The sequence below is a fragment of the Dromiciops gliroides genome, chromosome 1 (assembly GCF_019393635.1).
Source record: "Dromiciops gliroides isolate mDroGli1 chromosome 1, mDroGli1.pri, whole genome shotgun sequence".
Classification (NCBI taxonomy): domain Eukaryota; kingdom Metazoa; phylum Chordata; class Mammalia; order Microbiotheria; family Microbiotheriidae; genus Dromiciops; species Dromiciops gliroides.
The window spans coordinates 72,122,460-72,149,705 of record NC_057861.1 but is presented as its reverse complement, the minus strand read 5'-3'; the positions used below and the strand labels follow the sequence as shown (position 1 = coordinate 72,149,705).

General features: G+C 41.9%; 1 protein-coding gene across 2 annotated transcripts; it reads right to left on the bottom strand.

Moving 5' to 3' along the window:
• Positions 1-4,561: 4,561 nt before the first annotated feature.
• Positions 4,562-26,603, bottom strand: SPC24 (SPC24 component of NDC80 kinetochore complex). Of its 2 annotated transcripts, none has more exons than XM_043976565.1 (5): positions 26,406-26,603; positions 8,472-8,616; positions 6,905-7,009; positions 6,161-6,237; positions 4,562-6,072 (listed from the first exon to the last, which is right to left on the bottom strand). In XM_043976565.1, exons 1-5 carry the CDS (start codon positions 26,563-26,565, stop codon positions 5,966-5,968), a joined length of 594 nt encoding a protein of 197 aa, XP_043832500.1. In that variant the 5' UTR covers positions 26,566-26,603; the 3' UTR covers positions 4,562-5,965. The 2 variants fall into 2 exon arrangements, with proteins under 2 accessions (XP_043832500.1, XP_043832501.1); XM_043976566.1 differs by having other exon boundaries at positions 4,562-5,397.
• Between the last annotated feature and the right edge of the window lie 643 nt (positions 26,604-27,246).

The following is a 27,246-nucleotide window of genomic DNA, read 5'->3' as shown; positions in this document are numbered from 1 at the left end:
TATCCCTTCCTATTCTCATTGTTTTCTCCAGAGGTCTGTCACATCTAACTTTTCTAAAATTCTATTCGGCTCCTTAACTTTTCTTTCTTTCTTTTTCTAATTACATGTAAAAACAAATTTTCTGGGGGTGGGCAGGGCAATGAGGGTTGTGACTTGACCAGGGTCACACACCTAGTAAAAGTGTCAAGTGCCTGAGGCTGGATTTGAACTCAGGTCCTTCTGAATCCAGGGCCAGTGTGTTTTCCACTGTGCCACCTAGCTGCCCTTTTATTTGATTATTTTTTTTTTTGTGAGGCAATTGGGGTTAAGTGACTTGCCCAGGGTTACATAGCTAGTGTTAAGTGTCTGAGGTCGGATTTGAACTCAGGTCCTCTTGAATCCAGGGCCAGTGCTCTATCCACTGCGCCACCTAGCTGCCCCCCTTATTTGATTTTAAAAGTTCATTTCTGAGCTCTTCCAGGAATTCTTTCTGGGCTTGTGACCAATTCCCATTTTTCTTTGAAGCTTTGGATACAGCAGATTTGACTTCATTGTCTTCTGAGTTTGCTTCTTCCCTGTCACCATACTAAGCACTCCTCTCCTTAGATCATATTACCTTGGAAGAACAGAAAACTTACAGACCCCCCCAGAGCTAGCTCTGAAAACAGCAGCAAGAAAGGCCTGAAGCTTGGGACAGGTCCCCCTCCACCTGAGGAGTACAGCCAAACTTTAACATAGAATTGTAAGTCAAGGCTGGAACAGGCTGGAAAAATGAGCAAACGGCAATAAAAAAAAGAACCTGACCATTAAAAGTTAATATCCTGGGGCAGCTAGGTGGCGCAGTGGATAGAGCACTGGCCCTAGATTCAAATCCGGCCTCAGATACTTGACATACTTACTAGCTGTGTGACCCTGGGCAAGTCACTTAACCCCAATTGCCTCACAAAAAAAAAAAAAAAAGAAGTTAATATCCTGATCTGTAAGTTACCACAAGCACTCTTCACCCTGGTACTCATGCACTCCTATAGTCTCAAGTGCTCTTCTTAGTTCTGGGACTGTGTTTGGGAATTGTGTATGGGAAATGTGACAGAGTCCTGAACCTAGTGCTAACAATGGATCCCTTATACTTTCCTTCTGTCTATGAACTGCCTCCAAGGTCTGCTGCTGGTACTATCTGAGCTGGTCTCTAGATTTGACCAGCACCCTGCTGAGACAGACCTTTCCTGCTCACCTAAGTTGTCCTGGCTGGGAAAATTTTTTCATCTTGACTTTTTGTTGGTTGTGCTACCCCAGAATTCAATTTGAAGTGCTATTTTAGTTATTTGGAGGGGAATTTGGGAGAACTCAGGTGAGTCTCTGCTTTTACTCTGCCATCTTGGCTCCACCTCTCCCCCCAAAATAATCCTCCCTTGTAACAGATAAATGTGGGCAAGCAAGGAGAGTTGTTGGTTTTTGGAGAAGACTACCTTCAGAAGGTTCCTGTTGAATTTAAAATGTTAAAGGAGGAAAGGTGTGGTGTATGAGGGAGGGGGAGGCATGGAGCTCCAGTCTAAGAATACATTAATTAGCACCTTTGCCAGGATGACATTCTCTAGTTCCTCAAGTAGAATAGGCCTTGCCTGAAGGGATTGGGCATAGACCAAGTAAATCCAGGATTTGAAGGGCAAGCCTGGGTGGGTCATTCATGGGTAGTGGTAAAAGGGCTTCAGGTACTTGGAGGAAGGTATTCCAGGTATGGAAAGGCACCAGGCAGGCCCCCTCAGTGTGGATGGAGAACACCTGTGAGTCTGCAGCCTGATCAGCCATACCCAATGGAGGGTTCTGGAGCACTTCTCTCACTGCATGGGCAGCTTCTATCAGCAGAGCCTTTTTGACCATTAACCATGTTGGAGACCCCAGCACAATGCTCTCTTGTGCTGAGCTCCAGATTCCTCCTCTGAAGCCTCTGAGTACCCTTGGAATGGGTGGGCAGGTGAAAAAAGAGGGCAGCAAGATAGAAGGGAAGAGAACGTTATTAGCTACTAACTTTATCTCAGAACTCAGTGGACTCAAGGACCCCAGGAAGAAGATGGCTCAGAATTTGTGACCCAGGGGGCAGCTGGGTGGCGCAGTGGATAGAGCACTGGCACTGGATTCAGGAGGACCTGAGTTCAAATCCAGACTCAGACATTTGACACTTACTAGCTGTGTGACCCTGGGCAAGTCACTTAACCCTCAATGCCCCCCCAAAACCCCCCCCCCCAAAAAAGCAAAAAAATTAAATTAGAATTTGTGACCCATCAGTCTTTAAAAAAAATGTAATCAACATTTTTATTTATAGTTTTGAGTTTTTTTTTTTTTTTGTGAGGCAATTGAGGTTAAGTGACTTGCCTAGGGTCACACAGCTAGTAATTGTGTCCGAGGCCACATTTGAACTCAGGTCCTCCTAAATCCAGGGCTGGTACTCTATCCACTGTGCCACCTAGCTGCCCCTTGAGTGCCATTTTTTTATCCCTCCTTCCTTCCCTCCTCCCTGAGGCAGCAAGCAATCAGATAACCCATCAGTCTTTAAAGGCTTTTTCTCTTCTTTTCTGAAACATCCTTTGCTCTGGATCCTACTCACTGTCTCATCAGCTCAGGGCCTCTGCCCAGCCAAGTCTCCTGCTTCCACTGAAACTCTGCCTTTCCATACTACCGAGGCAATAGAAGGCCAGGTGTCTAGTGGTGGCAGGGGAGGACAAATTTGGGGAAAGGAAGCCACTAAGCAAAGGATTCCATACCCTATCTTCCCAGGGCGGGTCTAGGTGGGTCCTGGGTGGCAGGACCCCAGGTATTGGAAGGGAGAAGACACCAGTCATCTTTCCTTCTCAGTCAGGGATGGTAGTGGCTGGTGCCACTGATACCTGGGCCAAACCCCTATCTGGAGAGATGATATTCACTCATCTCTTCCAGTGGCCTCATCTCCTCCGAGAGGCCCCAAGCAGGGCAGGCATTTGCTGACATTTCAGACTGCACCTTCCTGCCAGACTCTTTTCTCTCCCACCCTGCCCCACCCTTCTTGGCTAAGTGAAGGGTAAGCTCAGAGTAGCCAGAGAGGTTGGTCTCTGGCCTGACACCAGGAGGTGAAAGGAGGGACATCACCTCATTGGTAGGCAGGGCCCCTAGAATTCCTGCTCCACCCCCAATAAGAGGTTCCTACAGTTGCCTCTGCCTTGAGTCCAGCCACTGGCTCTAACCCTTAGCCTGGGACAGCTTACATCAGAGCATCTTCCAGACTTGTTGGCTAAGTCCCAGAGGAAAGGCCATCTGTCTCCTACTAGTGATTGATGATCAAGCAGCCCCTGCCTCGGCCTGGTGTAGGGGAAGGTCAAAGGACTCTTTATGTGATTTGAGCCAAGTCACTTTCCTCATCTGGCCCAGTTTCCTCATACACATGTAACCACGCCCTACATCTAAAATGCAGGAATTGATTAGATTCCAGTTCTAAATCTGATTCTTTAAAGCTTGAACCTCCAGGAAGGCCTGTGCAGGACCCTGGGAGGGTGGGTTTAGTGAAAGATGTGGGTGGAACAGCCATCATCCCTGGAGGAAGAGGATGTGACTCATGCTTAATAAACATTACTCATAGGTGACTGTTCAAAGCCTGAACAACTGGACAGGTTTAATTTGCACCCTGAAACAGTGCTTCCCCAAGGAAGCTTAAATCCCAGCCCTACTCCCATCTCTGAGGCTTTGAGGGTCATTAGCCCTTATACCAGTGAGTATAGTTTCCTGAGGAGAGGTACAGTAGCTTCCAGTCTTTCCCTTCTGTTAAAGGAGTCCCAGATCCCAGGCAGTGGAGCAGGGGCAGAAGAATGTCTTGTCTGGTGTTGGGGGAAGAGACAGGCTGGGCTGGAGAAACGTATCAGCCTGTACTAGGGTCCACGGCTCCCCTGTGAGTCAGGCACTGAACCTTGCACATCTGCCCCTCCTCCCACTTACCCATCTAGGAGGATATCCACCTCTGTTTTTCACAATTATGTTCTTTCAAAGGCGGCAACTCCCTGAATGAGGCCAGGGAGAATGATGCCCTTGGAGACCAAGCCCAGGCCACATTCCTCAGCCACTTGTACATTCCTTGTCCCTCCCTGGTTTCTGCACATGTCTAGAGTACTTGGGCCCTGCTGGGCCCCCTGCACATGTCCTCTGACACTGACTTATCAGGTCAGCAGATTCCATTTGAAGGGCATCCCCTCAGAGGCTTCTCTGAGAAGCTGCTGTTAGTTGTTACCCTGCTCTGCTTATTTCGTTATTCTCCCACAGAAAAAACTAGGCAGGCCCCTTTGGAAGAACAGAGAACAGAGAACAGAACCTGGCTGGGGACATGCAAGTCTGAAGCACTAGGTCTTTGGGTTCAGGTAATCCCCAATTATAATTTAATCAGGCTCCAGAGGTGGAAAACATTGAATGTTTGCCTTTTTTAAAACTTATCTCTCAGGAACCAGCCTAATGTCTCTGTATGCCACACTCTCAGCTTGTGTACACCATAGGCCCCAGGCCCCTGGGTTAGGTTTGATTCTTTGCTTACTGTTACAGTGAATAAAGAAACCAAGTTTCACCCAGACAAACCATTTATTTAGGAATGAAGGTGGTTGCAAAACAATTTGGGACCAAGGCTCTCTGGTAGCCAAGGACCCTGAAACTTGGTTTCTATACAATTTGGAAGGAATGAAAAACAGAATGATAGGGATTATCTGGTTTCTCGGGGGTGAAGAGTTTTGGGAAACATTGAGGTAGGAGCAAGAGGGAATAGTTTTGTAACTCTCCTTAAGGTGGGTGGATCGACCTCCTTTAGGAGGGGAGTGATCTTGTGACATCCCCAACATCAGGTCACTTACAAGCAGCAGAAACGGCCTCACAAAATGGTGGATAAAGGCAAAATGGAGTCACTGGTGCTGTTTCTTACTCTAACAGCCAATTGCATGGGTCATATTAGAGTTCTTTGTTTTTCTCTTGGGCCAGAGGGCCATTACCCTTTCCCCACAACTCTAAGTCCTATGTTGGGGCTGGGAATCTAATGGATTCTGACGATTTGCATGGTGCCTGCCATTAAGCTGGGCTTAATAAGTGCTAGTCTACTGGCTTGCCTAAATCCCTGCAAGAACAAGGGAAGAGTGGGGCTCAGGCCTTGTTCTTAGTGCCACCTCCTGGCAGCTGTTAGATAGCAAGGCAGAGGCCAAGAGAGGATTCTGCTCCTGTCCTTGCTGATCATCCCTTCTGACACTGGCATAGTCCTTTCTGTACTCCTGACTGGTTGATCAGTCCTGTCCTGGGATAGTAAGCTGTTTTTAGGAAAATTATTGGGCAGATGTTCTTACTCTGCAGCCTAATCTGGAGACTTGAGGTCTCAAACTGCCAGTCACTTTCAGGGAGCTGATGGCCTGGTGGGTGTTATCCTGGCTATAATGTTAAGGTGAAATCATGGATTCAAATCCTCCCTTAATGCTTCTGTGACACTGGTGAGAAGGGAAAGGGTGAAAGGAGAGGGAAGGATAAACAGGAGAAAAAATAGGATAGAGGGAAATATAAAGATAGTACTCAAAACTGTGAATGGGGTGAACTCACCCATGAAACAGAAGCAGATAGCAGAGTAGATTAAAAACCAAATCCTACAATATGTTATTTATGAGAAACACACTTGAAACAGAGACACAGAGTAAAGGGAAGGGGCTAGAGCAGAATCCATTATGCTTCAGCTGAAGTTAAAAAAAGGTAAGGGTAGCAATACTGATCTCAGACAAAGCAAAAGCAAAAATAGATCTAATTAAAAGAGATAAGCAAGGAGATTACATTTTACTAAAAGGGACCACAGACAGTGAAGTTATATCAATATTAGACATAAATGTACCAAGTGGTCTAGTATCCACATAACTGAGCTCACCCACCCTAAAGAGGCACCCCTCCACTTCACACCCCCCCCCCTCCTCCTGCTACATCTATATACACACCAGTGAGGCCAATGGATTGGTCACCACTGTGTGTCCACCAAATTCCAGAGATAGTCACTGATAAACTTCTTAGAGTGCTGGGTGCTATCCAAATGGATAGGCTGGGCAATGTTGGGACCATGATGAACTGAGGAGCCAAAGTAAAGGAAAACAACTTTCTATTTACAACCCCTTCCATTGGAGCCCTTGCCCCCTTTACACTCAGAGAAGGATACTGCCTTTGATAATAGTTGGTTCACATTCGTAATCCCACTCAATTTTACTGACTCGATGATAAAGTTGAGACACATATCTGCAAAAGAAAACACAAAAGGTTTAGTGATTGGGAATATGTTAATATTTCAGTTGTAAGTTATTAGGAGTAGTGTAGTTTCATCCATTGAAAGACATTTTGATTCATTTAACCTATCTGGGCCTCAGGTTCCCCATCTATAAATTGAGAGGAGATGGACAGGAAGATCGATCTCTGAGGTTCCCTCCTGCTCTAGATCCCATGAGACTGCCAAGCAGTAATAGCCAGTTTCATGAGTTGTGGCAGCCAGTCTTCTGGTGGTCTCTGTACTTAAGCTGGTTATTCCTTGAATGATGATTGGCTATGGGGCCCAGCTTGGTATGACTTGATGGAGCTCATGCTCCACAGGCACAGTCTTTAAGAACCCACAGTCACTTCCATACCATGATGAGGCATCAAAGTGGGACTTAATGGATACTGTCAAGAATCTCTGCTGAGGGGCAGCTAGGTGGCGCAGCGGATAAAGCACTGGCCTTGGATTCAGGAGGACCCGAGTTCAAATCTGACCTCAGACACTTGACACTTAACTACCTGTGTGACCCTGGGCAAATCACTTTACCCTCACTGCCCTGCAAAAAAAAAAAAAAAAGAATCTCTGCTGAAAATGGAGGCCAGTTTATTAGGTCAAACACACTGCATCTGGTGATGTACATTATGGGACACTTACATAGCTGAAGGGATCACAACAGTTGAATCTTCATCCACTTCTCCCTCTGTCCTTGTGAGGTCTCGTTCCATTTCCTTGAGTTCTTCCAGCTCTTTTGTCAACAGAGTACAACTGGAAGTTAAAGAGCTATTCATTTTTGATCACTTCCCTCTCACTCCTATCAAAATCACAATAGTGGTCTCTAATATGAGAACTTTTCTCCCAAATCTACAAATATATGTAATGCACAAGAAACTTTAAGTGCATTTCAAAGGACAAGTCTTTGCTGGAAGTTGGGTCTGAATGCAAGCTTGTGGAAAAGGATACTAGAAACTATTCCAACAGATAAGCTATCAACAAGTATATGAAAGAAGCCTCCCAATTACTAATGAAATAAATGAGGTTTTGCCTCACTTCCAAACTAACATATATAACAAAAGATGAAAATGAGAAGTGTTTGAGGGGCTATGGGAAGATGTGAGCACTACTGTACTATTGATGGGGCTACAAATTGTTTTAACCCTTCTGGAAAATAATTGGGAATTATACTAAAAAGTTACCAAAGTGGGGCAGCTAGGTGGCGCAGTGGATAAAGCACTGGTCCTGGATTCAGGAGGACCCCAGTTCAAATCTGGCCTCAGACACTTGACACTTACTAGCTGTGTGACCCTGGGCAAGTCACTTAATCTTCATTGCCCACTGCCCCCCTCAAAAAAAAGTCACCAAAGTGTATAAACTTTTTTGATCCACTACTTACTACTAAGCACATACTCCAACGAGGTCAAAGACAGAGGGAAAGCTCTCTCTCTCTCTCTCTCTCTCTCTCTCTCTCTCTCACACACACACACACACACACACACACACACACACACGCACATTTAGCAGCACTTTTTGAAGTAGCAATGAACTGGAAGGAAAGTAGATATCCATCATGTGGAGGATGTTTGAAGAGTATGAAGAATTCATACTCATGGGAAAATATTTATGAACTTATACAGAGCCAAAAAAGCACAATCAGAAGAACAATTGACATGATGACCACAATCACACAAAGGAAAATGGCACAGAAAATCTTTCTTGATTGATGCAACAAATAATTATGACTTCTGAGGGCTGATGATGAAACCTTTCTTCTGCCTCCCCGTAGAGGTGCAGACTATATATATGGAATGAGGGAGATACTTTTAGACATGGTCAATGGTTTGATTAGTTTCTCGATGACTACATTTATGTGTTCAAGGAGCAGCTTAGTGTAGTCGATAGAGAGCTGACCTCGAAGCCAGGAAGACCTGGATTCTAGCACTGTCTCTGACATGTATTGGCTATATGACCCTGGACAGGTCACTTGCCTCTCAGTATTGTAGGCAGCTCTTTAAGACTATAAGTTACAGATAGGTCCTGACCTGCATTGGTAGAGGGAGTTTAATATTTGGAAGTTCCCTATATCAATGAAATCATAGGTCTAGACCCTATTCCTTCTTATTTGTTATAAGGGAAAATTCTCCAGGCATGGGGGTGGTCATTGGAAAGTTACAGTGATATTTTAAAAAATCAAAACAATATTTTAAAAGAAAAAGGACAAGGATATTGGAGATCAGCCTTTAGACTGGCATCCTTCTCACTGGCCTTCCGAAGCTCAGATTCAATTTTCTGTAACTTGGATTCAACATGTTGTGCTATTTCTTCCTCATCAATAAGTTTCTGGGCCACATCTTCCTCCATAGTAAGGATCTCTGCAGAGAGACCAGAGAGGGTACAATCAACATCAGATGCTTAGTTAGGCAAAAATAGTGAGTAACCAAGGTTTCCTTTCTTTCTAGAAAAACAAGCACTTAGCAAATTAGTCCAGAAATGTACAGTAAAAACAAGAGGCATTTTTCTTTTTTTAAATTCAATTTTCTTTTATTTTCAATTCCAAGTTCTTTCCCTTCCCCATTCCCTCACTGAGAAGGCAAGAAATACAAAACTCATAAAATGAAGTCATGGGGCAGCTAGGTGGCGCAGTGGATAGAGCACCAGCCCCGGAGTCAGGAGTACCTGGGTTCAAATTCGGCCTCAGACACTTAACACTTACTAGCTGTGTGACCCTGGGCAAGTCACTTAACCCCAATTGCCTCACTAAAAAAAATAAAATAAAATGAAGTCATAGAAAAAAGTTCTACATTAGCTATGTTAAAAACAAAGGCAAGAAAAAGAGAGAAAAATCCTTCCATCTTCATTCTGAATCCATCAGTTTGTGAGAGGTTTATAGCATTTTATATTATGAGTCCTTTGGAAATATCTTGGATTATTGTACTGTTCAGAGTAGCAGAGTCTTTTAAAGTTACTTATCTTTATAATATTGCTGTTTCTATGTATAATGTTCTCCTGGTTTTGCTCACTTTACTTGGCATCAGTTCATACAAGTCTTCCCTGGTTTTTCTGAAACAATCTCCTTCATTCTTTCTTTCTTTTTTTGCTGGACATTGAGGGTTAAGTGACTTGCCCAGGGTCACATAGCTAGTAAGTGTCAAGTTTCTGAAGCTGAATTTGAACTCAGGTTCTCCTCAATCCAGGGCCAGTGCTTTATCCACTTCGTCACTTAGCTGCCCCTTCATTATTTCTTACAGCACAATGGTATTCCATCACAATCATATGCAACAATTTGTCCAACCATTCTCCAGTTGATGAGCATCCCTTTGTTGCTACCATAAAAGGAATTGCTATATTTTTGTACATATCAGTTGTTTTCCCTTTTCTTTGGGGGGGGGTGTAGATGTATTAGCATTGTTTCTGGGTCAAAGGAAATGCAAGTTTTAGTAGCTTTCTGGGCATAGTTCCAAATTACTTTCCAGAATGATTGGACTAGTTCACAGCTTCACTAACAGTGCATCAGCACACCTATTTTCCCACATCCTCCCAGCATTTGTGACTTTCCTTTTCTGTCATCTTAGCCAATCTGAGGAGTATGATGTTGTACCTTACAGTTGTTTTAATTTGCATTTCTCTAATTATTTGTGATTTAGAAAATTTTTTCATGACTTTTAGTAGCTTTGATTTTTCCTTTGAAAACTACATATTCATATCTTTGGACCATTTATCAATTGTAGAGTGACTATAATTTTTATAAATTTGGCTCAGTCTCCAATATATTTGAGAAAATAAGATTTTTTTTGGTAAAATTTTTTATTTATTTTAAACTTAAATACAAAATGAGAAAAGAAAAAACCACTGCCATGTACACAGCAGAACACGAGAGGATTCAATATAAAACAATACATCTACATTTCAAGAAAACCTACACAATACTACACATTATTTTCAAAGCTACCTAGCTTTTTTGTGCTTCCTTGTAGGTTTTCTTTTGTTCCCTGCAATGCACTTTTTTTTTTTTTTTATTTTATTTTTTTTTTTGAGATATTTTATTTTTTCCGTTACATGTAAAGATAGTTCTCAACTTTTGTTTATACATGCTTTACACTTTCAGATTTTTCTCCCTCCCTCCCTCCCCTCCCTCCCCCCTCCCCTAGACAGCAGGTAATCTGATATAGGTTATATCTATATATATCTATACATATACATATAGATATATATATATGCACACACATATATATACACATAATAACATTAATCCTATTTCTGCATTAATCCTGTTACAAGAGAAAGAATCAGAGCAGTGCTGCAAAACCTCAAAATAGAAAAAAAAAACAACAGCACCCAAAACAAAAGAAATAATATGGTTCAATCAGCATCTATACTCCACAGTTCTTTCTTTCTTTTTTTTTCTTGGATTTGGAGATCCTCTTCTATCATGAGTTCCCTGGAACTCTTCTGTACCATGCAATGCACTTTTTACTTTATTTTTTGCCCTTCTCCCCCCCAAGACAACAACAATTAACACACACACACACACACACACACACACACATATATATACAGATACATAGGTATCTATAAACATACAGATATATGCACATAGACACTCATACACATGCATGTAGGACTGTACTATGCTTATTCCCACTTATCTCTTTCTCTGAAGGTGAATAGCATCTTCCTTCATTAGTTCAAGTGTATTCATGTTTTTCTAAATTAACCAGCTCATCATTTCCTACACCACAGCAATATTCCAACCCAACCACATCCTATCTGAAAGATTGTCTATGAAAGTTTCCCCCCAATTTCCTGCATTCCTTTTATTCTTGACTACATTGATTTCATTTATACAAGAATTTTTTTTTTTTTTAAGTGAGGCGATTGGAGTTAAGCGACTTGCCCAGGGTCACACAGCTAGCTATTAAGTGTCTGAGGCCGGATTTGAACTCAGGTACTCCTGAATCCAGGGCCGGTGCTCTATCCACTGCGTCATCTAGCTGCCCCTATACAAGAAATTTTTAATTAAAAATAATGGAAAGTACCCATTCTATACTTCAACAATGTTCTCACCTTATAATATAGTTTAAGGTTTGATACTACTGAATCTATTTCCTTTACATCTTTTCCCCTGGTTTCTTTGAAATTCCTGACCTTTTGTTCTTCCAATGAACTTTGTTATTATTTTTTCTAACTCAGTAAGATAATTTTTTAGTAATTTAATTGGGATGGAATTGAATAAATAAATCAGTTAGGTAAAACTATAATTTTTAAGATTATATTGGATTTACCTGCATAGGAACAATAAATATTACTTCAATTATTTGGATCTATTTCCATAGAAATTGTCATATGCTTTATGTTCCTATAGTTCCTGTGTCTGTTTTGGCAGGCATACTCTCAGGTATTTTATGCTGCATATTTATTTTAAGTGGTCTAAAACAATACTGAATAATATTGCTGACACATAGTGTAGTTTCCCTATTCTTCTTTTGATTAAATCTATTTTATAGCTTTAACTTTGCCTGAGATCATGATTACTATCACTGCTTTTTTTAACATAAGAAATTCCACTACTGTCCTTTATTTTATCTTTGTGTGTATCTCTCATTTTTATAGTGTTTCCTGAAAGCAACATATTGTTGAATTCCAATTTTAAATCTGCTTTCCATTTGTTTTACCATGCCATTCACATTCTAAGCTATAATTACTTGTGTTATTTCTTTCCTCCCCATTTTTTTTACTAATCTTTCTTGCCCTATTGACCCTATCCCTCCCCACTCCTCTAATTAACTTCTACCTGCTGCCTTCCTCTCCTATTACTTAACCTACCCCTTGTCCTCTCCCCCTACCTTAGCCCCTTACCCTCTTATTTCTTTCTGAATTTAGAAGACTTTTATGCCCTTCTAGATATATGCTGTTCCCACTTTAACCCTTGCCTGATGAGAGTAAGGTTCCAGTACTATGTGCCCTCCCCACTACTAGCTTATTTTGTATCCATTTTTCCTTTTATGCCTCATTTGTATGAGATAATTACTTTTTCATCTCTCCCTGCAGTTTTTTTTTTTAGAATCATCCCATCATACTCAGCTCAGCCCAATCCTTTCTTTTAAATACCCAGATAATGATAATAGTCATAAGAGTACTGATAACCTTTTCATATATAAGAAGTAAATAATTTGACCATATTGAGATCCATATAATTGATCTTTAATGTTTACCTTATATTTCTCCTGGATGTTATATGTCGAATTTTCCCTTAAGTTCTGATGTGTTTGTCACAAATACCTGAAAGCCTTTCAGTTCATTAAATATCCCACCCCCCATTCAGAATTAGATTTAATTTTGCTGTACTCCATCTCTTTTGTTTTCATATGGTATTCCATACGTATGGATATATGGTATTCCAAGTTCTTCAACATAATTATTGCTAGGACTTGTATAATCTTGATTATAGCTCCCTGATATTTAAATTGTTTTTTCCTTGTTGCTTTCAATATTATCTCCTTAATTTGGGAGCTTTGAAACTTGGCCACGATATTCTTGTAAGTTTTCCTCCTGAGATTTCTTTCAGGTGTGATTGGAGGATTTTTTCCCCTATATCTGCTTTGCCTTCTTGTTCTAGAACTTCAGGGCAATTTTCCTTAATAATTTCTTATGGGGGCAGCTAGGTGGCGCAGTGGATAAAGCACTGGCCTTGGATTCAGGAGGACCTGAATTCAAATCCAGCCTCAGACACTTGACATTTAACTAGCTATGTGACCCTGGGCAAGTCACTTAACCCTCATTGCCCTGCAAAAAAATAAAAAATAAAAAATAAGTCCTTATAATATTGTATCAAGATTCTTCTTTTTTTTTTTTTAGTGAGGCAATTGGGGTTAAGTGACTTGCCCAGGGTCACACAGCTAGTAAATGTGTAAAGTGTCTGAGGCCGGATTTGAACTCAGGTACTCCTGACTCCAGGGCCGGTGCTCTATCCACTGCGCCACCTAGCTGCCCCCAAGATTCTTTTTTTTTTTAATTGTAACTTTCAGGTAGTTCAACTATTCTTATGTTATCTCTCCTCGATCTGCTCTCCAGATCATTTTTTTTTGTGAGATATTTCACACACTATTTTTTCATTCTTTTGATTTTATTTCATTATTTCTTGGTGTCTTATAACATCATTAGCTTTGTCTTAGCCAAGTCTAGTTTTCGAGGGATTACTTTCTTCTTAGGTTTTTTATTCTCTATTTTCAGTTGGCTGACTTTCTTTTATTTTCAAAATTTGGTTGAATTGCTCTTATTTTTTCCCCCTAATTTTTCCTCAATCTCTCTTATTTGATTTTTAAAGTTCTTTTTTTTGGGGGGGGGCAGGGCAATGAGGGTTAAGTGACTTGCCCAGGCTCACACAGCTAGTAAGTATCAAGTGTCTGAAGCCAGATTTGAACTTAGGTCCTCCTGCATCCAAAGCCAGGGCTTTATACACTGCGCCACCTAGCTGCCCCCTAAAGTTCTTTTTACGTTCTAAGAATTCTCTTTTTTTTTTTAAATTTTTTTAATTATGAAAGTATTTTATTATTTTCCAGTTACATGTAGAGATAGTTTTCAACATTTGTTTTTATAAGATTTCTAGTTTCAATTTTTCCCCCCTCCATCCCCTCTCCAAGACAGCAAGTAATCTGATATAGGTTACATATGTACAATAACATTAAACATATTTCTGCATTAGTCATGTTATAAGAGAAGAATCAGAGCAAAAAGGAAAAACCTCAAAAAAGAAAAACAGCAGCACCAAAAATAAAAGAAATAGTATGGTTCAATCTGCATCCATATTCCACAGTTCTTTTTTTTCTTCTGGATTTGGAGAGCATTTTCCATCATGAGTCTTTTGTAACTACCTTGTACCATTGTATTGCTGAGAAGAATCAAGTCTATCACAATTGATCAACACATAATGTTGATGATACTATGTACAATGTTCTCCTGGAAGAACTCTTTTTTTGTGCTTAAAACTATTTGATGTTTCTCACTGAAAAAGTGGATTTTTTAGCTCTATTATCTTCCTCTGAATATGAACCCAAATCTTTTCTATCCACACAGTAGCTGTCTATGGTTGGATTCTTCCTCCTTTGCATACACATTTTTATTGTTTTTAGCAGCTATTAATTAGTACAATCAAGTTTTAGTCCCAAGGTAAGGTGAATGATGGCCCAAGCCTCAGGTCCTTCTTGCTGTTATTTTCTGAAGTCTGTCCTGGGGCCCAACCTTGGGCTTTCCTTTTCATTCCTAAGCCAGGGCTAGGGCTCCCCAACCCCATTATCCTACAAATGATCGTGCTCTTTCTCCTCTGTAGCCACAGCCCGGGACCTGTCTGGTCAACACAGCTGTGCTTAGTATCCCCTGATAGTGGGATCATCTCCTACTTACCATCAGACCTTCACATTGTTCTCTGTCTACTCTGTGAGATGAAAGTTTCTAACTGAGACTGCCTCCCAACATAGCTTATTTGTTGATTCAGCAGAGTAGGCCTGGAGGTGTTTTCACTTCACTCAAAACCTCCAGGGGTAGGTCTTTTCTGGGGTCTTAAGTTGTCTTAGGAGGACAATTACTTTACCCTGACTTATGTTTGTTTCCCCTATGTTCCTTCTGAGGCGATGGTACATCTTTTTTTGTGAATGAAATTTGGAGAGCTGAAAGTTTTACTCCACCATCTTCCCAGAATCCTCCCTGAGAAATAAGACCTTCACCCAAGAAACTTGATGCAAAAATGCCCCCCACGCCCCACATACTATTCTGCTTTTCTTCTAATTTTAGCTATATCATCAAAATTACCTATTTTACCTTCCATGAACCTCACTATCTCATTTGGTCAGGCATTTTTCAAAAGGCATTTTCAAATGCCTCTCGCCAAAGATAGACTTTCCTTTGTTTTGCCTTTGAAAGACAGACATGGTCTGGGGATATATCCCTTGTGGCAGACAGCCACAAGCAACCTAAGCAGACCTAGTACCAGGGACAAGGGAGTAGTGTAGGAGAAGTTGCGGAACTCAATACTCCTCTCTATCCCCCCACCCAAGGTAGTTAAGATGACTGTAAACTCTAGTTAGACTGGGTCCTCAGGAGACAAACATTGTCCACTACCAAGGCTATAGCTGAAGCTCTTCTTCCATCTGGGTGGGGACTGCCAGAGGTTGTATCCATGAAGGCTTTTAAGGACTCAGGGTCCCCTCCAGGGACAATGAGTGAGAACTGAATGAAGAGGTGAAGACAAGAGAGAACAAAACCTAATGAAAGAATGAAGCATTGCACTGAGCTCAGTGCTAGGGATACAACTGGAAAAGTATGATCGTTCCTGCCCTTAAGGCGTTCACATTCGAAGGGAAGATTCCTAAATTAGATGGAAAGGTTTCATGGTCCTTAGAGGAGAGCAACAAAGCAGATGGTCATTGACTAATGTTCTTATTTAACATCACTATTACCAGGGCTCTTAGGTTCAGGGTCTGAGGGGAGATGGTAGTCAAGGTGGTGGTGGTGGTTTGACCAGCTGGCCCATGCTTTCTCCAGTCTAGCAGCTATGTGACACAGTGGATAGAGTTCTGGGCCTAGAGTCAGAAAGACCAGAGTTCAAATCCAACCTCAGATACTTAGTAGCTGTCTGACCCTGGGCAAGTAACTTAACCTCTGTCAACTTCAATTTCTTCAAGTATAAAATGGGGATAATAACAGCATCTACCTCCTAGGGTTGTTGTGAGGCTCAAACGCGATCATATTTGCAAATCTTAAAGTGCTACAGAAACACTAAATATTAGTAAGAGATAACATTTGTAAAGTGCTAGCTCATAGCAGGCACTTAATAAATGGGTATTCTCATCTCTCATTCACAGACGTTGCCTTGGGGGACCTTGCTGCATCAGTGAACTTGGCTTGCCGGCCTTGTGGGTGGAAGTTGGCTGGCAGTATGCAAATTATGATATGGGTAAGCAGCATGTTATAGGAGAAAGAACATTGGGTCTGGAGCTGGAAGACCAGGGTCTGAGATCCATCTCTTACTCTACCTGCTGTATCCTGGGAACAAGTGAATATCTGTCCTCAAGGGTAGGAAAGGCTAACTTGGCCCAGGAGGGCTGAACTAGTGACAATGGGTGGAAACTGCAGAAACCTTGGCTGGAGAGAAGGAAAAGTTTCCTAAAATAGGATAGGCTGCTTCATGAGAGAGCTGAGTTCTCAAGGTTTTCAAGAGGAGGCATGAGAATAATAACAGCTGAGTTTGAAACACAGCTCTTAAGATCTGTAAAGTGTCTGTTAATTATTTCCTATTTCTTCTGTATATATCTTGCTTTGGATATATGTGTTTGCATGTTGCTAAGTCCATTAGATTGTGAGCTCCTTGAGGACAGAGACCATTTTTTATCTTTTTTCCTAGGGCTTAGTGAAGTACCTCACATATAGTAGGCACTTAATAAATGTTTATTGACTGATATTACATACATTATCTCTTCTGAGCCTCTTAACAATCCTGTGAAATTAATATACAAGGGTCATTATCTTCACTTTTAGAGAGAGGGAATCTGGGAGTTAAGTGACTTGCCTCTGGTCACAGGTAAGGAGTATCAGAGCCAATAACAATAACTAAATTTCCAGTTTAGCACCTTGGCATCTAGAAGACCCCAACCTAGTCCCTTGCTCCCTTCATCTATTTTGTGTTTCCTTCCCTTTAGTCATCCCTATCTATCAGGTATCCTTATTTTCTAGGCTGTAAAAATACTGTCACACTTTTACGGACCTTAGGAAGGAAGGAAAGAAGTGAGGGAAGGAGAAAGGAATTGATAGTTAAGTGGCATCTGGGTTGAGGCCCAACTTGTTTTATAGAATTGAATATTTTATTTGGATTCTTCTTATCTGGGCACCACACAACTGTAGAGAATTCTTTGGGGGGTTGACTCATGTGCCAAAAGCTTCTGCATGGTGTAGTGGAAAATGTTTCCTCTTTTTACTTCCAATCTACTGGTTCCTTCACTACAAATCCGCCCAGGTCTTCTCCATCCTTAAAAACACCTCAAACTATTTCTCTCTTTTTCCCCCCACCCTACCTCTTTCTCATTATAACCAAGCTCCTAGAAAAACAAAAAGCTGTCTACACTTATTGCTTCTATTTGCTCATCTCCCACTCAGTCCCCTTCCTTTTTTTTTTTTTTTTTTTTTAGTGAGGCAATTGGGGTTAAGTGACTTTCCCAGGGTCACACAGCTAGTAAGTGTTAAGTGTCTGAGGCCAAATTTGAACTCAGGTACTCCTGACTCCAGGGCTGGTACTCTATCCACTGCGCCACCTAGCTGCCCCTCCTTCCTTTTGAATTTGAACTGTACCACTTAACTGAAACTGCTTTCCCCAAGTTTATCAGTGATCTCTTAGCTGATAGGACCAGTGGCCTTTTTCTTCTAACTACCAAGCACCTTCTCCTCATGAGTCCTCAAGTCTACCTCCTTCTTTTCTCTCTGAGTTTTCCTGTTTCTCCCCATATTTCCTTCTCTAATGGCTCCTTCTCATTCTCCTTTGCAGAATCACCATCCATGTCCAGCTTCTACTCTCTCTGTATTACAGCATATACTCCAGGGTTCTGTCTTACATCATCTTTAATTACCTTCTGTACTCTCTTTCCATGAGCTCATCAGTCCCCAAATATTTAACTATCATCTTTGTGCAGATGACTGACTACCAAACCTACATCTCTCATCTCTAGCCTGAGTTCTAGTTCCATGTGACAAACTGTCTCTTTGTCTCTAAATCTATTCCATTTCTTCACCTCCTCATTTCCTTCAACATTATCAACCTTCTAGTACCCCAGATTGGCCATCCATGAGTCATCCCGGTTTCCTCACTACTCATATCTAATCAATTGCCAAGTTTTGGTGATTCTGCTTCCAAAACACCTCTCAAATGTATTCCAGTCTTTTAGGCTCTCATCCCCTCTTTCCTGGATGATCGAAATAGCTGGTAGCTTCCAAACATCAGTTAGGTGTTCTCACTCCCAGTCTCTCTCCTCCCCAAACCATCCTACGCCCAGCTGCCAAGTTGATATTCCTTTATTTTTTCTTTTTCCTTTTGTTATCCTGAATTTCCATCATTAACAAACAAAAACATTTCCTTATACACAGAAGAATGGAAAAAGAGTGTTTGTTTCAAAGCTGCCCTGCTTGTGTGTCAAAATGATGTTGCTAAAACACAGACTTGATCATGCTAATTCCCTGCTAAAGAAACTTCAGTGGGGGTATTGAATAGAAAAACCTACTGCTTGAATAGAAGCAGGCGACAAAGCTCTCACGTACCTATTCCAATAAACCTGAACAAATAATGATCAATAAATCTAATTAGAAACTACAACAAATGACTTTACCCACCCCAAAACTGTATAAAAAGCCAGATGCTGACAAGCAATAGAAAAAGCCAGGGTCAGAGAACAAGATGAAGTTTACCTAGTATGACCAAAGATGGGCTAGAGATCCCTGTAGCCTGCAAGACTCTATATTCTGAGACAGTAAGAGCAAAGCCTTCCACAAGAAAGGCCCAGGGTTGTTGGAAATTTCCCTCAGTGCAGACCTTGGAAGACCACAGAGGTTGTAAGAGGGCTTGACCCTGACAAGGGCCATAACCCTAGGTCTTGAGACACCACAGAGTGCTCTGAAGATCCAGATGTGGTGGTGGGTAGGTCTAAAACCAAAAGCACTTAAAAAACAAAACATTTTTATTGAAAGTTTTAGTTCCAAGATTTTATCCCTCCTTCCCTCCTTCCCCTCCCCACTCCCTGAGGCTGTAAGCAATCAGGTATGGGTTATACATGTGCAATTATGTAAAACATTACCATATTAGTCATTTTGTATAAGAAAACTTGGATAAAAGAAACAAAATGAAAGAAAGTGAAAAATAGCACGCTTCAGTCTGTGTTCGATCAATATCAGTTCTTTCTTTGGAGGTGGATAGGATGCTTCATCATTAGTCCTTTGGGATTGTCTTGGATCATTGTATTGCTGAGAATAGTTGTAATTCACAGTTCTTCATCAAACAACATTGCTGTCACTGTACACAATGTTCTCCTGGTTCTGCTCACTTCACTATACATCATTTCATACAAGTCTTTCCAGGCCTTTCTGAAATCATCCTGCTTGTCATTTCTTATAGCACAATAATATCCCATCACCATCAGATACGGCAGCTTGTTTAGCCATTCCCCAACTGATGGACATTCCTTTGATTTCCAATTCAAAAGCACTTTTAGAGTAGACATATCCTGGGAGGTAGAGGTCAGTGCAGAAACACAGGTGATCCAGATTGAGACCAAGGAGGGTGGAATGCCCCACTCAAAGCACAGCAGTGGCAAAGCCTGGCCCTGGCACAAAGCCCCAATTCAAGAAATAAAGCTAGAGGGGGCAGCTAGGTGACGCAGTGGATAAAGCACCGGCCCTGGATTCAGGAGTACCTGAGTTCAAATCCGACCTCAGACACTTGACACTTACTAGCTGTGTGACCCTGGGCAAGTCACTTAACCCCCACTGCCCTGCAAAAAAAACCAAAAACCAAAAAACAACAACAAAAAAAGAAATAAAGCTAGATATATGACTAAATAGAAGACACCAACCACTATAACGATTTATGGATCCAGAGATACTAAAAAATCCTAGAACCTGGAAGAGAGTCACTCTATAACAACTACAAGGAGAGATTCAAAGAAAGAAATGGATTATCTATAAGTACTGCATGAATACCTGGAAGAAATGAAAGAGATAAAAAAATGAAATAAAAACCTTGGAGGAAAGAAATAAATAGAAAAGAAAGTGGCAAATCTTATTCAAGTAACAGAGTCATTGAAAACTAAAATAGGCCGGGCAGTTAGGTGGCACAGTGGATAAAGCACTGGCCCGGGATTCAGGAGGACCTGAGTTCAAATCCAGCCTCAGACACTTGACACTTAGTAGCTGTGTGACCTTGGACAAGTCACTTAACCCTCATTGCCTCATCCCCCCACCCCCCAACAAATAAATAATAAAATAAAATAGGCCAAACAGAAACCAGGGACTCTATAAGATGAGAAATATTAAAACAAAAAGGTTGGAAAAAAAGAGGAAATTAAGGTGTCTAATATTAAAAAAAACAAAAAACAAAAAAACCCCACCAACTACTCTGGAAAAAAGGTCAAGGAGAAATAACTTAAGATCCCTGAATTCCCTGAAGACTGTGATTTAAAGAAACAACAACCCCCATACCTGGGTAGTCTGTTTCAAGAAATCATAAACAAAAACTTCTTAGACCTATTACAGTTAGGAGACAAAGTAAAAATAGAAAGAATCCATTGATTACCTTCTGAAAGAAAAGGTCTAAGAATGTCATAATCAAAATGGAGAGTTTCCGGGTCAAAGAAAAATGACTGCAACCAGCCTGAAAGAAACGAAAACTATCTACTTTCCCTGAAATGCTGAATATAATGGTACAGAGGAATAGATCTTTAACTGAATAGAGAACTTTCAAGCATTCTTGATGAAAAGAAACTTCAATAGCTCCATAAAAGACAAACTCTCCACCTTAAAACTCTTCACAATCTAACTCCAGCTTATCTTTCCAGGTGTTTTGTTTTGTTTTTTTTTTTAATATTACTCCCCTTCATATGCTTTTCCTTCCAGTCAAACTCTGTGTTCCTTGTTATTTGCTAAGACATGCTGTCATAGGTGATAGATGGTGGTCCTTAGGTTAGGTATTTCTCAATAAAGAATTACATTCCATGGGGTAGCCAGGTGGCACAGTGGATAAAGTACCAGTCCTGTATTCAGAAGGACCTGAGTTCAAATCTGGCCTCAGACACTTGACACTTACTAGCTGTGTGACCTTGGGCAAGTCACTTAACCCTCATTGCCCCCCCCCAAGAATTACACTCCTGCACACAGTCCAATTAGAATTAAAGTAGTCTTTTATTTGACACTAGGGAAAGTGACCATGACCAAGAGGAAGAAGTATTCAAAAAAGCACTTCCTCAAAAGATATCGGGAAGGGCAAGGCTTTTTGTAGAGGATAGATGGGGGGTAGTATCACTTCAAAACTGGAAAGTTCCCTTTTGGGGTGAGATAGGGAAAGCTTGGATGCTTGTCATAGTCCTGAGAGTTGAGGGGGATTTTTTTGAAATGATGGTCCTGACCTTTGGGGTTATCTGCCTTCTGGCTCAGGCCAGGTTTGTAGACACACCCAAGCCAACATTCCGGCTATAAACCTTTATTTTCTCTGACTTCCTCAGCATGTCTGTCCTACTGTCTGGTCATCTTTGAGTCTGCTTCTCACAGGAGAAGCCCCTGTTAATTGATTCCAAGCCCATGTCATTCTAAGCCTATGTCAGTGCCATGTTCAGCATTCAAGCCTTTGACCGGGTTGTCCCCTACACCTAGAGTTCTCTCTTCTCACTTTTGCTTCTTGGAATCTCAGAATCCCTCTGTGACAAGAGAATATCTGGCTTAGGCTTCTTGCTGTCACTGTGATAAGAGAAAGACTTGTGATGAGAAAGAAACTCTGGCTCTGACTTCTTGCCAACACTACGATAAGAAGAGGGTGCTGTCCCAGTCTCTATTTTGAGCTTCCAGACATTGTTCCTGAAAGTTAGAAGGGCACAACTCCTGCATGATCAATTTGGGAAGCAACTGAGAGCTTCTGTTTTGACCAGCTTCATGTGTCCTTCTTTTCCCCTTTCTGTTACTTGTTTCTAGACATGTATACTCTTATTTTCCCCACCTGCTTTCTGTAAAATTCTATTTTTTTATGTGCTTATATATTCTTCTTCTATATAAGGTTGCTGAAGCTAATGCTCTGGGCTCACTGACTACCTAATTGAACCTGCACTCTTGAGCAAGAAAGTGCAGTTAGCTATCCCTGCATCACGGGTTCAGTGGCTGACTGACATGTTTAATCAATGAGCCCTCAGATATTTTTTATCAGACCTTCGAGGTTCAGTTTTCAGGTATCAGCTTCTATAGACTTCCCTTCCTTATATGGCTCCTGGTTATTAGTGATCTTCTCCCCAAGTTGCTTTGTACATGTTTGTATACACATAACTGAAGGTGAGTATGCCACCTTCCCCTGAGGGGGGGCGGGGCAACAGAATGTAAGCTCCTTCAGGGTATGGGTTATTTGGCATTTGATTTGGTGTCTCCATTGCCTTGCATAGAGTAGACACAAAACATCTTGAATGAATGAGACACCTGGTCAAAAGAGAGCCTTAAGGATGACATTTTGCCCCTCAACTCACCCCCCATCCCATGGTTTATTTCACTTTATATTTGGTACACCCTATTGCCTTGCACGTAGGTGGCACCTAAAAAAATGTTTTTTTGGCAGGGCAATGAGGGTTAAGTGACTTGCCCAGGGTCAAACAGCTAGTAAGTTTCAAGTGTCTGAGGTTAGATTTGAACTCAGGTCCTCCTTTGTACATTCCTAGATTAGGCAGCTAGATAATACACAGTGGGTAAGAACACTGGACTTGGGAGTCAAGAAGACCTGAATTCCCCATGGCATTTCCTAGCTGTGTGACCCTGAGCAAGACACTTGACCTCTCAGGTTCAGTTTTTTCATCTGTAAAATGGGGATGATAATAATAGCACGTATGTTACAGGATCAAATGAGAGAACTTATGTATGGCACTTTGCAAACTTTAAAGTGCTATATAAATGTTAGCTGTTATTATTTTCAGATTGACATGAGAAGCAAAACCAAAGGTGACCAGATAACAGGACAAACATATTGAGGAATTAAGGGACTATTAAAGTTTAGCTTGGACAACCAGATATCAGGACAGACACACCTAAGAAGTAAGGCTCTATAGGAGGAAAGTCAATTACCCAGGGCTACTACCTGACTGGAGCTGGAGAAAGAGATAACTCTAGAGGCCAGGGCTGTCATTCCTAAAAAATACCCCCCCTGACTCTCAGGAATATGACAAGCATCCAAGCTTTCTCCACCTCACCCCCAAAAGGAACTTTCCATTTTCAGGTGGTCACCCTATCTATAAAAGCTCTTGCCTTCCTTCTGTTGTGAAGGATATGTCAAAGTCACCTCCTCCTCGGGGGTGAAGTCTTTGACTTACCCCTCAGTCACTTTCTCAAGTGTCAAATAAAAGACCATTTTAATTCTAACTGGACTGTGTGCAAGACAGTGTAGTTCTCTACAGAGGAACGCCTAAGGACCCCCCCACACACACACACACAAGCTGCTGCAGAAATAGGAAAGTGGGCATTTGGATCAGAAATTCACTTTTATTTGGTAGTAATAATATTGGTGGAAAATAATAATTTCCCACAAGCCTTTAGAATTCTTTCCTCATCGAGTATAAAAAAGCCTTAGATGTGGAGTCAAAGAACCTTGTTCAAAACTCAGCACTGCCACTTATTGCCTGTGTGACCTTGTGCAGATCAATTCACCTTTCTGGACCTCTGTATCCTCATTTGTAAAATAAGTTTGGACTAGAGGATCTAAGGTCTCTTCCAGCTCTCAATCTATAAGACTATGATTCTTCCCAGCTTTGATATTTTAAGAGTCTGGGGGGGGGGGCGGCTAGGTGGCACAGTGGATAGAGCACCGGCCCTGGATTCAGGAGTACCTGAGTTCAAATCCAGCCTCAGACACTTGACACTTACTAGCTGTGTGACCCTGGGCAAGTCACTTAACCCCAACTGCCTCGCTAAAAAAAAAAAAAAGAGTCTATGGGAAAAGACTTTTGTGATAAGACAGGAAGAACCCTAAGATGGGAGTCAAGTGACCTATGCACATATCCCAGCTTTGCCAATACTACCTGGCTGAGTTGTGACCATAAGCAAGTCCCTTTTACAGCTGTTTTTCTCTCAGTGTAAAGTCAGGGGTTTGGACTGGAAGGTACATAAAGGAGGTGTGGTGGGTGGTGCCCTTGGAGGGCCTGGAGTCAAGAAAAACTGAGTTCAAATCCAGTCTCAGATACTACACTAGGCAAGTCACTTATCCAGTTTACCCCAGTTTACTTACCTTTAAAATGGGAATAATAATGGCACTTATCTCACAAGATTCTTTTGAAGATCAAATGAAATATTTTTTTCCAATCTCTTCCCCCCACCCCCACCCCCCCAGGGCTATGGGGGGTTAGGTGACTTGCCCAGGGTCACACAGCTAGTAAGTGTCAAGTTGTCTGAGGCCAGATTTGAACTCAGCTATTCCTGAATCCAGGGCCGGTGCTTTATTCACTGCGCCACCTAGCTGCCCCCTTTTTCCAATCTTAATAGTATTTTATTCTTTTTCAATTATATGTAAAGATAGTTTTCAGCATCGTTTTTTTTGTGTGTTTTTTTTTTAACTTTGTTTTTTTTTTTTTTTAGTGAGGCAATTGGGGTTAAGTGACTTGCCCAGGGTCACACAACTAGTAAGTGTTAAGTGTCTGAGGCCAGATTTGAACTCAGGTACTCCTGACTCCAGGGCCGGTGCTCTATCCGCTGCGCCACCTAGCTGCCCCTTCAGCATCGTTTTTATAAGACTTTGAGTTCCAAATTTTTCTCCCTCCCTCTCCTCCCTTCCCCTCTCCCCAAGATGGCAAGCAACCTGATCTAGGTTATATATGTACAATCACACTAGATACATTTCCACGTTAGTCATGCTGTGAAAGAAGGATCAGAACAAAATGGAAAAACCTCAAAAAACCCCCCAAAAGTAGAAACCGTATGGTTCAATCTGCATTCAGACTCCACAGTTCTTCTGGATATGGAGAACATTTTCCATCATGAGTCCTTTGGACTTGCCTTCATTGCATTTCCAGAAGAACAGAGCCTATCACAGCCAACAAATGAGATCTTTGTAGAGCCCTTAGCACAGTGCCTAGCACTTAGCAGGTGCTATATAAATGCTGCTCCCTGCTCCCAAGTTCCACAGTCTTATGACAAATCCAGTCCAACCAGGATTTATTAACTAAACTTTCGGTACTTGGAATACAGAGAAAAGCGAAAAACAACTCCAGCCCTCAAGGAGGTTATATATTCTGCATGTAAACAAATAAGTATACAGGTAATAATTTGAGAAGAGAATGACCACCAAAACTTAGTCAACAAGCATTTATTGAGCACTTACTCTTGTTTAAAAGGTATTGTTTAACAAGAAATGGGGGAGGGAGGCCCAGAGCCTCACACAGCAGAAAGGGAATAAATATTTATATAGCACCTATATAGCTACTATGTGACAGGTACTGTGCTAAGCACTCTACAAATGCATCATTTCATCCTCAATGAGGTTGGGGAGAGGGGTTAGGGCCAGATTGTAGTGTTGTTGTTTTTTTTTTAAAGTGAGGGTCAATTTTAAAATTTTTAAATTTTTTGTGGGGAGAGACTGGAGGCAGGGAGACTAATTTGAAGCCTACAGCAATGTCCAGATGTGAAGTGATATGGGTCTGAACCAAGATGGTGGCATTTAAGTGTCTACTATGCGCCAGGCATTGAGCTAAGCTTTCTACAAGTCTTCTCTCATTCGATCCTTACAACCCAGGAAGATAGGTGCTATTCTTATCCCCATTGTACAATTAAGGAAACTGAGGCAAATAGAGGTTAAGTCACTTGCCCAAGATCACAGTTGTAACCCAGTCTTCTCTGGCTAGACCTTGGCTTTGATCATTCCCCTGTCCCGGAATGCACTTCCTCCTTAACTCTGCTTCAGGGAATCTCTCTATTCCTTGAAGATGGACTCCTGGGACCATCTTTTCTGTATAAAGCCTGTTCCTGATTCTCTCTCTCCCCCCACCCCCAAACCCAAGAGCTCAAATTAACCTTGTATTTAACTACTTTGCATATATTTGAATTTAACTTTTATCAGCGCCATATTTAGCTTTATATGTACTTGTCAGTCCCACTCGAATTGAAATTCGTTTTGAGTAGATTGTTTCATTGTAATTATACCCTGGGTACGTGGGCACATTGGAGGCCTTTAATCAATACTCGCTGATTGATGGGTCGCGGGAAAGTTAAGTCAATTGAGCTTGGGAAGAACAAAACTGTGAAAGGTTTTTAAAGACCAACGGGTGGCCTTTGTATTTAATCCAAGGGACAACAGGGAGGTAGGAGAGTCACTTGGCCGAGGCCCGCCCCCAACCCCAGAGCGTCCTGCGCCTGCGCCCTACGTCCTCCCTGCCCCGCCCCTCGCGCTCCGCTACAGCACCTGAGAGGAGCCGATGGGTATCTTTCTTCGTGTCCAGCAGCTTTTCGATCATTCGCTCCTGTCGTCCCAGGAGCCGCCGCACCCGCGTCCCGGCCCGGTTAAGGTTGAGCAGACTGAGCAGTCCCTGGCTCACTTCCTCCATGTCCCTGAACACCGCCATGGCCAGGGCAGGAAGAGTCGGAAGAAGCCTGCCGGCCCCAAGCCCGCCCAAATTCAAACGGTCCCCGACCCGGCCTCGGTTGTTTTCTTCACTTTCTATTGGTCTTGTGGTGTGACAGACGTTCAAAATAGCCAATTATCATCGAGGGGGTGGGGAACGTTCTTGATGCACATGCGCGAGCTGATCTCATCAGCTGAGAGGTAATGATTGATACCAAGCTGCTCTGGCTGCCGCCTGTGCTTCTTTCTGCAGAGTATATCTTCTCCGTTGGCAGTTCTCTTGTATCCTGAACCCCTAACCCAATACCCCAGGCCCTTCTGTGAGGGAAAAAAAGTCTCTCTGCTCCAGGCCCTTCTACAATGTAGGCTCCTTGAGGGCTGGAACAGTGTTCTTTCTTTTTTTTTCTTTTCTTTTTTTTGCTGGGCAATGAGGGCTAAGTGACTTGCCCAGGGTCACACAGCTAGTAAGTGTCAAGTGTCTGAGGCTGGATTTGAACTCAGGTCCTCCTGAATCCAAGGCCAGTGCTTTATCCACTGCGCCACCTAGCTGCCCCTATTTCTTTATGTCTACTAAACACCTGGCACATAGTAGGCGCTTCACAGATGCTTGTTGATTGAAATCCCCTCATCCAACTATAACCTATTGGTTTTTCACCTCTCCTTTTGTCTTCCCTTACAAAAC